The 12,603-nt window shown below is 35.3% G+C and overlaps 1 protein-coding gene across 22 annotated transcripts in view; it reads right to left on the bottom strand.

The window, feature by feature from the left end:
- The window catches only part of LOC148954075 (uncharacterized), a 200,544-nt gene that overhangs the window by 96,513 nt on the left and 91,428 nt on the right, over positions 1-12,603 (bottom strand). Inside the window, exons 5-6 of one of the 22 annotated variants that reach the window (XM_089085833.1) lie at positions 5,761-5,993; positions 4,898-5,029 (exon numbers count right to left, since the gene is read on the bottom strand). The exons of 16 other annotated variants lie outside the window; for them this stretch is intronic. In XM_089085833.1, the coding sequence (XP_088941959.1) occupies positions 5,761-5,993 (233 nt within the window). In that variant the 3' untranslated portion in view covers positions 4,898-5,029. Of the gene's footprint in view, positions 1-673; positions 2,106-4,830; positions 5,030-5,760; positions 5,994-8,541; positions 8,763-10,497; positions 10,695-11,691; positions 11,888-12,603 lie in introns of those variants that run through there. 5 more of the 22 variants (XM_089085862.1, XM_089085865.1, XM_089085866.1 and 2 more) reach the window with 5 other exon arrangements.

Raw genomic sequence — 12,603 nt, 5'->3', positions numbered from 1 at the left:
CGGAGATTACGAGTTGAATACCGGGACGACCCTTCTCTCTCGATAGGGCTAAGTAATAGTGTGGAGACGAAGATCTAAAATACAAGTGCAAATTACTGCAAGACTTTAAAATCGAAGGTCGGCGGCGAAACTCCCTGACATTTTGAACCTCTTCTGCGATTTGTTGCAAACCTAAAGAATGGAGGTTTTAACTTTTGGCTAAAAACAACTACTTTGTGGCAATAAATTCGGCCAGAAATCTGACATCATTCCAGACTCTTTTATTACCAATAGAGATACAGAATTCTAGATGGACATTAAAAAGCAGATCCAAGGATATGAATAGAACAACTCTATTTGTAAAGAAACACAATTTAAAAATGCACCAACAATGCTTTTAAATCCCACCAAGTAGAGAAGTTTCCTGAAATACTGATACAATAGACAATCAGGTTTTCTGCAGAAAATTTTCGCCATGCAAAGAAAAATTGACAGAAAAGTAGCATGTTCTTTTCGAACATAAGACCATTATTTTGCACTCTGGTAGTCCTAAATGTCCTAGGTATAAAAAGTCATTTAACGAGTTTGTAGGACAAAGTAAAACAACGCAAAGCATGATTTCAATCTAAAATTTATTCTAGAAAGTCAAATTACAAATACACATTTCTATATACAATGTGGGTGACAATGATGAAAAAATTCAAACAAAAAAAGAAACGTTCAATTAACGCATTTCAAGACAACATAAAGGGAACAGTATTCCGAGGGGTTGCACTCTTTCCACCACCTGATACAGATCGCCAAATGTGCCACATAGTTCCGCAACGTGTGGCACAGTTCCGCAACGCGTGTCACAGTTTCGTCACGCTTAGCACACCGCAACTGGTGCACGTGATTTCTGATAGTCACCACCTTTAGCACTATCTTTCTTTTGGAAATATGTCTAACGGAAGACGAACCCAAAATAAGAGAGGACCATGTTAAAATTTTTGATCAGACCCTTTGATGACCTTCCGAATCCCCTTTATCTTATTATTTAATTGCTGAAATTGGGAGTAAAAAAAATTGGCAACGTGCTAAATATTATGTAGTGGTGGCGCCTGTAAAAATAAATAAATTTCGGAAGCATTTCTAATACAAATCCTATGACAAATTTAATAATATGATAAAAAGGGAATTCAAAATAAGAGATACGTCGATGGTTCCCCACTTATGGACCCCAAGTCATAATAAGACCTTCCATTACAATTCTTATTTTTCCTCATTAATTGTTATTTGACTGAAGCAACTTAATTTCACTTTTACTGAAGTTAATAGTTTATTAAAACTTACTAAAAAATACCCATTGTGTCGAGAATCACTTGTTAGATTTGATAGAATATCTAAAATCAAGAAATTGGTTCCAATGGCATGTGCATCACAGAGCAAAGCCGTTTAATAAACATTTCCAACTTACGATGACCAAAGCGCGTTGTTCCTGATTGTTGGTCTTGCCGAGCTTTGTAATCGTCATTTCCCACATTCTATAACGAATGATAGCTTTTTATTAATTGTATACGAACCCAGATCTAGAAAATTTAGGTGGATACTCTACAAAGTAGAGGCTACAAATAACTACCCTCTCTATTGATGTATCCACTGTCAAGGAGATAGCACTTGACGCCACATCGCTATTATAGCAATGAGGTTTTACGACATACTGAATTTGGAACCTGTGACCCATAGGTAATGCATCTAGACACGTACGTGGTTCATTATAGAGCAAGGACAAATTTGAAAAAAAAGTTTTAGAACAGTCAAAATACACAGAAAAATATTGTAGGAAAACAGTAAAAATCTCAAGATTTACGCACATCGATACTGAGTAATAGCAGTTTGAATATTTGTATATAATGTTGACAAAAAATGCGAATATAAAAAGAAGAAAAGAGGATTTGCCTTTCATCAGAAAGAGGTTACCCCATGAACAGTTTTTAAATGTTTGACAAGATTAAATCTGAGAAAACATGCGTGTGGACAAAGAGAACACTGAAAGTGTTTTTCCTTTCCGCACTCGTATCGTTCGTGACGATTTCTGCTTGCCTTTCGAAGATAGCTTCTTCCACAGGTCCTACATCCCCAACGACCTAAAAGAAAAAAAGCCCTTAGTATTGTGCATATAACTTTTAATGCTAATGCATTAAACATTAGTACCTTTATTCAGATTCAGGTAGAATAAATTAAACATAGATAATAGAAAGGTTTCTGAACTCTTATTTTCTGTGAACTTGTCCATTTTTCTGTTAGCAGTAAGCTCGTGACCCGTAAAAGCAGCAAAGTTTGGTAAAATGTTCAGCGTTAACCATGTTGAAAATTGAAAAGCTGTAGGTCCGACGCATGATATCAAACAGTTCGCGATTGCGAACTGTAAGTAAGGAGCTACGCGACTCAATAGTAACTGAAACTCTAAAAAAACGGAATTTTAATATCAATTTGTATAAATGTCGAAAGAATATGCTGAGAAAATTTGCCGGATTTTCGAAAAAGGCAGGAAACGCCCGCTAAAAGTTGAAGAATCTTAATGAATCACACCATCAGTTTCCTCAGTTTCATCACCACAAAATCACACCATCAGTTTCATTATATCAGAAAACCCCCATATAGAGGTCCCAAGTTTCTATCTACAAAAATGTGGAATTATTATAATTTTTGACAGAAGATAGATTCCGGATGCGTGTTTATTTGTTGTTTTCTTTGCAGGGGTGAGCTTATCGAACCAATGGTCCTAGGATATCATGAGGGCTCATTCAAACGGAAATTAAAAGTTCTAGTGCCCTTTTTAAGTGATTAATTAACAAATCCGGCTATCTTGAAAAAAAAAAAACGTTTCTCACGTGAGTTTACCTTCTCTCATGTTATCACAAAAACGTCAAACCAAGAGCATCAGTGACTATTTTGGTTACCAAAACCTATATAATAGCAATATTTTTGTATTAGGACATTGAAACATTTGCCTGATGACTTTTCGCTATTCAGAACTTGCAATTAAGAAATCTCCACAGACATACCTTATATAACCAAAAACGCATCGATTGAAAGGATATTTTGTATAGATTAAATCTCTCAGTTAAGATGGAAAAAAATATGGATACAAGCAGCAGTATACCCAATATGCCCAAGACATTTAGTGAGAAATATCTCTTTTCTCATTTGCTTTGTATTTGGCAAATGAGGTTTTACATCAAAGAAAGATTTGAGAAATCGTTCCTAGCCCTCAAAATGCGAATTTACAGGCAAGATCATTGAAGATCAATTTTCAGGGAAGACAGACATTTGAATTACTATGAAGATTCACCGCCACATAAAACGAAAAAAAATTTCTAAAAATTCGATACAAATTGTGATAAAATTCTCCAAAGGTCTTTGCTATGAATATCAATATATTTATTTAGAAAAAAAAATCTAAATTTACGTACGTCAAGTAGATATTTTATGAGGTAATTTCACTTTCTAAAAAACAGTGCTAGAACCACAATGAAAAATTTGCTTGAACAATGTATAAGACTATGGCATTGCATTGAATTTATTTAGCCTTCCCAAACTGTCATTACGTAGTCTTCCTGATTCTGAAACTCAATATTTACTATTCTGTGCTGGAACTATATACATATATTTCCATTAGAGACATGAATGACCTTTGTTGTTTTAGAACAGATATTGAAGAAGATGCTACTCCAATCATTAACAGAGGACTGGATAAATATTTTTAGACGCCTATGAGCGTACATACACAACAAAACTAAGCTCTTTACATTACAACGGTAGATCTCCCACTCTCGCCACTACCTCTATACCGTTGAACACGCTCGAAATGAAAACTTTTTTTTAATACTTTTTAAGTTAAGATACCAGTAACCAGGGGATAACTGAGAACATCAGAAGAATTTAATTTTCCTAGTTTACAATGTTCCTTATTTATAATGAGAATCAAATCATTGGTTGATTCTATTTATTCTGGATTACATTGGTTGAAAGTGATAAATATAAATCCAACGGGAAGCTGATGAACCAAGGAAAGTGAAAATGGTTGGCATTTAATAGGCATTTGATCTAGAAGTCAAAGATGGGCCATGACTTTGTAGTCTGTACGATTGAGATCACGGCAATAGTAGCAAGAATGTGTGCAGTTACGAAAAAATCGACCGATAGTTTAAATAGTTCACTGTCGAACATTCTTAAAATACGACACCTATAAGACTATGAGCAGATTTATCAAACCAAATCAAACGCATGCCATAAGTTCTCAAATGCTTCAAGATAAGCGAACACATGTCCTTGTTCCATTTATTTTCCTAATGAGAGAAGTCAAATTTTATTACCTGAATTTACTGATAGTCATCGATAGTCAATACGACTGCCATCGTTTGTAAGGAAAGCCAATTCAATGGCTGATAAGTAACTGAAAACTTCGAAAAGTCAATAATAAAGTGCTACATGTGTAGTGAGGCAAAACTCACTCCCCAGACGTGTTTCGAAGGACAAAATATCCCAGTAACGCAGTTCATGAGTGAATTCTCAAAATACTGGCTATTTCTTGCAACCTTTTTTTTTAGACCTATTCATTTCTTGCGAGAAACTTCAGAATATGTTGCGTTTAACATATGCAAGTCAAATAGTGCAACTTTCTTCAAAAAAATAAAATAAAATAAATAGAGAATCCGAAGTTTCTTCAAGAGATGAAAAAACACATGAGTGTAATTTGCCAAAAATATAAGATTAGTCCTAAGGAATAGAACCAGTGACATTTTGATATCATTTAATATATATACAACCACAGAAATACGGTAGCTCAAGATAAAAAAAAAGGAGACTAAACAGAGAAACGACGACATTCACTTAAATTGCGGGTGCATTTTTTTAATATGTCGCTTGACGTTGTACCACCTATCAGAGACATAAGGGCAGTATAAGCACTCTTTTTCTCGTCTCGTATATTTGACTCCTACATTCCATGTATTGCGTTCAACTAATTGAGTCACCTCCTCTTCACCATTCTTCCAATTCATCCAACCTATAAGAGAACAAACAGTCAGATGTGTTGATCGAAATCAATGAAAGCAAAAATATAAATAAGTAGCAGTGAGATGAAAATAACCCAACTTGGCTGTTTTATAACACATCAAGTGAAAAAAAGCAAATGTGAATAATCCAGTTTGATTCTACAGCTCGCAGGGGAGATAATTATAAATATTGTATTTTTGACTGAGTCAAGCCGAAAGGATGTGTAGGGACTAGGGGTTTCTCTTTTATCACTAATAGATATAGCAGGATGATGCACAAATGTAGATCATTTGAATTAAGAACGTGACAAAATACAATATAATTCAGTTTGCAGTCTTCTCTCGCAAAAGTCCAAGGAATATGTACTCACGACCATGGTGGCCCATTTTCGGTCCCTTTTGCGCTAGAATCCGCTCGTCCCGGAATTAGACAATAACACTTTTGGATTCCCAAACGTCTAAATATTGAAAAAGATACCAAAAGCGCGCATTAGACAACATTGCTCCTGATAATTATCTACTGCACTGCGTTCTCTTTTGCAACAAATTACCCCTTTCTATTTACCCTTCTTTTTGAGAAATGTTTCTTTTTTTTCTTAACTTTCGTCAATACTTTAGGTCAACAGAATAAACAATCCAATGTGGTATCAAATATAGGTAGCCCAGATATAAACTAGCCAAGATCTAACCTTTGCAACTCACTTGAAATCAAAACGAACATAATTAAAGTAAATCAGTCTACCTAAAAGTTAACAGTAAAATCTGCATGAGCAACGCCTCCAAGAAAACCAGGCACACTCCCGTGTAGTCTCAAAGCATGTCCCACAATGTGATGTTTATGCGACGCTGAATAATCACAATATTTGCAAGTAAACCTCTTTTTTCCTCCACATTCGAATTTCATATGTCGTATGAGGTTGGGCCTCGATGCATATGTCTTCTGACAATCAAGGCAATGCCACCGACCACGGGGGCCTAAAATGAAAAGACATATGAGAAATCGGATTCATGCAAACCCAATTATAACAGAAATGAAATGCTCAGATAAAAACTTATCTTCAAGGTAGCAAAAAAAAGAAAAGGCCCCTCGAGAGAAATCAAGTAGCCTACTTAAGAACACAACTACCTCATTGGACATGCGTAGGCTTTCAATATACGTAAAACTGTAATTCAACAAACTCAAGATGTTCCAAACTTCCAAAGCAAAGAGTAAATATTCAGCTTTTTAAGCATTAATAACTCAAAGTTAAAAACAACACTACATAGCTGTGCCCAGAACAAAAGGGCATATATGATATTTATAGGATGAGATAACGGTTACGTATTTTGAAGTTTTGCTTTCTAATCTTCGAAAATATCTAGAGAATTAAATACCTTCGGTACGCCCTTTTATTCTGACCAATCCCAAGACATTTCTATGAAATGCGACTAAATAACAACCCAATAATTATAATAAATGTAGGCTTATACAAAGGTCAAAATCAAAGTAGTGTATATTTCTTCTACAATAAACCATCGGTGAACACAGAAGTTCCCGAATATCTCTAGAAAACTAGAAACTTCAGATGTACCCTTTCATTCTAGTCGCCATTTTTAGATTCACTTAGGTGGAAATTCATTCGGCTAAGCCATCAGTAGGCATGCTGAGTAAAATTGGGTGACATCAAAGCTCTAGAGCAAGTATTTCGACAAAAGTAGGATCAAAAATGTTCCGTTTTTGCTGACTTGGTCTACTTTTCAAATTAAACAAGTTTGCGTAATAAATGAGCATTAACCTAGGGGGTAGATTCTGGGACTGAAGTTGACGTACAATACTCACGTTTTAGTAAATACTGCCGTTTTTAGATAAAAAACGATAGATATGTCAAATCATTAAGATAGACATATCCTTAAAAATATGTTCTAAAACAGACACGTAGAAAGAAACATATTCTGGAGAGGGGGACGGGGGTATATTACCCCCCCCCCCCAAATTGGAATATTACGTAAGAATTATAAGAGCTCATAGGTAGTTGAAAAATCTTCTGATTCGGGGATCCTGGACTGACGGCCACCTGTTCTTAGATGAATCCAATAACTGCCCCAACGAAGACAATCCAACCTTAAAAAAAAAAAAAAAAAAAAAAAAAAAACAGCGCTACTTGGCTTGGCATTTCTATCATTTATTTTCCAATAACCAGGCTTTCAGAAAGATTAAAATATAGATTGTGATTTTCGGAAAAGTTTCCAGAACGAGAGAAGAACGATACAAGTCAAACTAAAACCAAAACAAAAACAGTTACGAAGTTTATCCTAGTAGTATTGAATTATTTACTGAACGGCATGGGAAACGGCACAAAACTATTGCAACAGATGGAAGTTGGGTAAAGCGTAATATAGCACAGATGCCAATGGGAAAATGCACTAACATCGGATTGGTGAATAGCAAAACAACAAGGATTATTCTCACAGAAGCCTGTCTTCTAACAAAAGACATAATCAAGAACATCTGAAAAAATCCAGTCAAGGCAAAACTATTCATGTTTTCGACAGTGATTTGGGATTACCTTGAGTATAGAAGAAACATATCTTGATTTTATTTACTTTAACAAATGCATCAATAAAACAAAAGTGGAAGTGCAGAGCAACAGACATAAGTGACTTCCAATTTGCCAATAAGCCCCCAAAAAATCTATTTGAGAAATCAAGTTCCCACCGATTTTTTTCATGGCTTTAGAAATTTGAAATCTTGTAAGTGAATATATAATTCATTCACCAAGAATAACTAACAAGAATTGAGCACTTCAGACACTATATTTATTTACTGAACAGAAGATCTTATCTGAAGTATTAGAGTTAAGGCATAATAATAAGAATATCCTAAAATAATGTCTAATTCGTTATTTCCGAAAATGGCACACAATTTTGATGGTTCAACACTAGATTCTTTTCAAAAGCCATATCGACCAACTTTATTCCAAATTGCACTTAAACACATCCTTCATACTGAAAAAAATAAACAAAAACCGACACACACTCACACAAAAACAAATCTTGAACATTTTCCCAGCAGAATTTCGATATATTATGATACAGAAATCCTATTTATCTCGAGAGACTTTTTTTATTCGAGTTTTGAGGGTGCTAATCTATCTAGTAACTGAGCTATTTGCATGGTACTCTCACAAAAACAAAGTTTTGTGGTCGATAGTTCCTCAAACTAAACGTTCAGTCGAAATGCTATCCAACGACAAATCTAGCGGTTTTTGGACTTCTTATGCACTAACTTCGCACTAACTGAGGAATATTAAACTTCAGGTAATCTGTGCATGATGAATAGAGGTGTAGCTAAGGGTGAACAGGGGCAGTGGCCCCCTTGAAATCTTATTACCTCCACCCAAAGAAAAATCCTCAAAACCGAGTGGTAGGTTTAGTTCCGAAAACTGTAAATTTGCCTTTCCCCAATTCCAAACCTTGGAAAAACTCCTTGTTACGTCTCTGATGACAGCTAATAATGATAATAAAAACTCACCAAAGATGAGAATACATTGCATATAATTTATTATAAAACTGAAACATAAATGATTTAGAAGTTTAGGTGGTGAATTTTTGCCACATGTCTCGCTAAATTACTGCTCCGAGTAAATTCAAGTCCACAAATGTAACATGCGAATTGCTTTTTTTCCCCACATTCATATTTGATATGCCTTAGCAATGTTTGTTTCCAAGAATACTTTCGTCCGCATTTGTCGCAGGTCCATTTACCTAAAAAATATCAAAATGTCAGCTGAATCTTTAACTGTTGACATAGCCCCATCTTCCCAAAAAAATGGAAAAGAAAAAAGTTGACATCAAAAATATATCTAGAATACAATCTCCAAAACAATTCCTATGATTCTGTTCTTGAACTTGGTCGTCTAAAATAAAAACACATCAAGTCTCAAAAATTAACTTTTAGCAGCCACGTTTCGAACTACTTTTTAAATAACCAGATATATTACAAATTTAGTTTCGAAACGACGACTAGGTACTTACAGGACTTCCACAGTCTATACAAAAGGACAATACTTAACAAGAACTTTATTTAATAGGGGGGGGGAGAGAATTTCATCAATTTGCCAAATATCAGTAATTAAAAAACATAAATATTACGGTAAAAATAGAATATTTTTCATATAGATATATGGTAAATCAGATAAACACAGGATTGTGGGAGGGTGGATAGATCCTTCGTTCTCCATCCATGTAGGCTAAGCACTATCAGCAAGAGCATATAGAACTGAAATATTTAGACAGCATGTTTCGACTAGAACGGCTGTGCTGTTTGCAGTTTTTAAACTTCACCCAACATAAAAATTGATCCTAGACACACTTCTAGGATAATATTTTTACAGCATTTAAAATAAAAATTTAAAACTCTATACAGGACGAATCTTTATTAATGCGGTTCACATCTATGCTTTGCCCCAGAAGACTTTGACCCGATCAGCTCAGTTCTGGAAAAGGACTCAACTAAGGTCGACGCTATGCTGAATCGTCGTAAATTTGGAAGCGCAGGATTGCTGAAAAATATCACACTAAACACTACTTTGGGGAGTGTAACATTAATACTAATCCTGCCAAATGGTGAACGACCACCTTTGTCTCATTCCATGTTCAAACACGATTCTTACAGATTTTCATTCACACACTTTATTTCTCTTGATCTATACCCTTTTTGTTGACTGGATTCAGGATATCCGAAGTGGTGATGATAGCGAAAATCAGAAATTCAGAACCTATCTCAACAGACAGAGCAGGCCAACGGTTCAGGTCCTAGATGGGAACCCTGTGGTGGCCGAGTGGAATCGATATGTGCTTGGTGGCAAAAGACCCAGAGTTCGATCTCAGCAGTCACAGGGGTCTGAGTCGCGAAAGAGATAATGCATTGCTGTCTTCACATGATCCAAAAAAGGAGAAGAAGAAGGGTCCTACATGGGTATCGAGGACCCACTGAAAAGGATTTGTCACAAGGCGCATTAACCATTGGAACTCTTAAGTTTACATCGCTACTAGGTAATCGGACATAATACATCAAATAGTTATGAATATATTATCTTTTTTGCTATTGTCACTGATTCATACCCAAATTTATAATAAAATACAAAATTACTGAAACATATCAGATCAGGTATACCAGAACATAATAATGATTCCGCATTGCATTTTTCTACAAGCCTTTAGGCGGTGCATCGCACACTGTAAAAGCAAATTCTTTCCAAAATTTTCGATGGTTAATATACTTTGGATTACTTTTGATCAAATTGATTTTTCTGTCTGTTTCATTCTTAATGATGAGAAACATCACTATTTAAAGACACAGCCAAGAACTAGACTAATGTGCCCGCAATTTATAGATACCGCGCTACGAGAGACTCAGAATGCCGTTAAGACCTATTCAAATTGTGAGAGCCAACAACATGTTTTCAGAAACTCCAATAGAAAAATATTTATTTCAATTTTTATATGTACAAAACTACAATCCGTGTGGGAGATGGTTCAGTCTTACATGTCTCATCAATGTACCGCTTTGACTATATATACTGTGGCAATACAAGCATTGAAATTGCTTCCTTCCCCCACACTCATATCGCGTATGTCTTTGGAGAGATTTTTTCAATGAATAGTTTCGTCCACAGTTGCCGCATGTCCATCTACCTAAAAAAGAGCGGAATATCAGGAAATGAAAGCCAAGAATAACAATGATAATTATCGATATACTTTTCTAAAATACGAAGCGAAAGATAGCCAAACCTTCAATCAAGTCAAAACCTAGTGACACCATATCCGATGTCAAATGGAAAAACATTGATCAAGAAATACAGGTGTGAGAGATATAGATTCGATGGAACCGACCAAACGATCCTTGTCAGAAGCTTTGGTTAAACTAAGATAAACTCGGATCATCAAGATATTCTGATTTATCATGTCATGTTAGAAAAACTAATTGAACTGGCAAACAGAGAGTCTAGAAGCAATCATCAATCTTAGAAAGAATCCCAGCATTAGAATTCACCGATGAATTATAAAGCACATTGTGTAAAATAATTATAAGACTGTAGCTCCTAGACGTGCTACTCATGTATAAATACTGAAGTTTTACATGTGAACATCTACCAGGAATTGAAAAAATTTCATCAAGCTTTAATTTTCAATATTCCCTGTGGGTTCCAATTATACCATATTTAATAACAGGTACCAAATAATATTTCTAAGTCAACCCCCCATACCCTTTGAAGGGGGATCGTAAGAACATGTAAAATTTTCGCTCTATTGTATATAAACAGGAAAGTTTCTTCTTTGATATTCGTCCAATGCTTAGTTCCTTAAATATTGACACTTAATATGTGACATTGAACACCTTATATAATTACTCACGTTATCCAAGAACAAGAATAAAAAGCAAAAGCCCAGTCGAACTTCTGAGGTTGCTTTTTTGTTTCAATTCATTACATATATATATAATTAATTTGTCCATTCAGGAAAGGATAGTCAGTGAATATAGACTTACTTAAACAAACGCATTTATTATTTGTGAGAACTTCAGTGTCATTGTTCTAACGTACATTAAATGCATAGTAGATCCGAAAGGCCATAAGACAAAATTACTAGTTATATAATCATTTATTTCTATACATGATACCACAAAACATACATATAATGACCAAACTATATTTCTTCTTGGGCATGGTTCATTCTTATATGCCTCATCAATGTTCCACTCTGACTATAAATTGCGTGACAATAAGAGCATTGGAATTGCTTCCTTCCCCCGCACTCATACCGTACATGTCTTTTAAGAGATTGTTTCAATGAATAGGTTCGTCCACAGTTAGGGCAAGTCCATCTACCTAAAAGAAAAGATCGGAATATCAGCAACTAATGGCCGAAATTAGAGTCGCTCAATTGACCATGATTTGACTAAGGACTCTACTTTACAAACTTCTTTAAAAAACATCGTCAGCACAGCTCGTGCACATTCGGGAAGCCTTACATGAACGCTAACAACGCCTTCGTTGGAAGAGCTCCTGGTAGTAACTAATACCCAGCCAACAGCAATACTAGTGTTTGTTAATTAACAGATAGTGGGTAGAATAACATCTTTATTGTCCATCTGAGTTATCCCTACTGACCTTACCACTTGGCAAAATGAGATTTAGAATTAAGACATACTTAAAACTGGTATTTTGTTTTTCATTCGTCGTTCAAAGTCCGAGCTACTTACTAAGAAACTGCCCATCATCTGTTCAATTTATTGAAGATACCTATGTTCAATGAATTTTCTAAGTTGACTGGCTCCATAAGAAACTGCTCATGCTAGTAGTTTCTTATCGAGGAGATGTAATAGATACTGTTTTCAACAACGACTTGGCATAACCGAAGTAGTTGAAGATCAAGCTCGCGGAGAGCACTATCTCATACAATTGTCACTGTGAACCAGGCAAGTACGCTGGAATTGTTTCAGGGAGGGGGGCAAATCCATCAAATCCTTTATGCTGTGAGAAGTATCAGAAAATAATGAGAAAATAAAAAAAAGCATGAGATTTCATCAGCCTCTCATTAGCCC

The sequence above is a fragment of the Artemia sp. Qi Xiang Cuo genome, chromosome 3, assembly GCF_049724085.1.
Source record: "Artemia sp. Qi Xiang Cuo chromosome 3, ASM4972408v1, whole genome shotgun sequence".
Classification (NCBI taxonomy): domain Eukaryota; kingdom Metazoa; phylum Arthropoda; class Branchiopoda; order Anostraca; family Artemiidae; genus Artemia; species Artemia sp. Qi Xiang Cuo.
The sequence above is the reverse complement of the archived record's forward strand: the minus strand, read 5'-3'. Positions and strand labels throughout refer to the sequence as shown.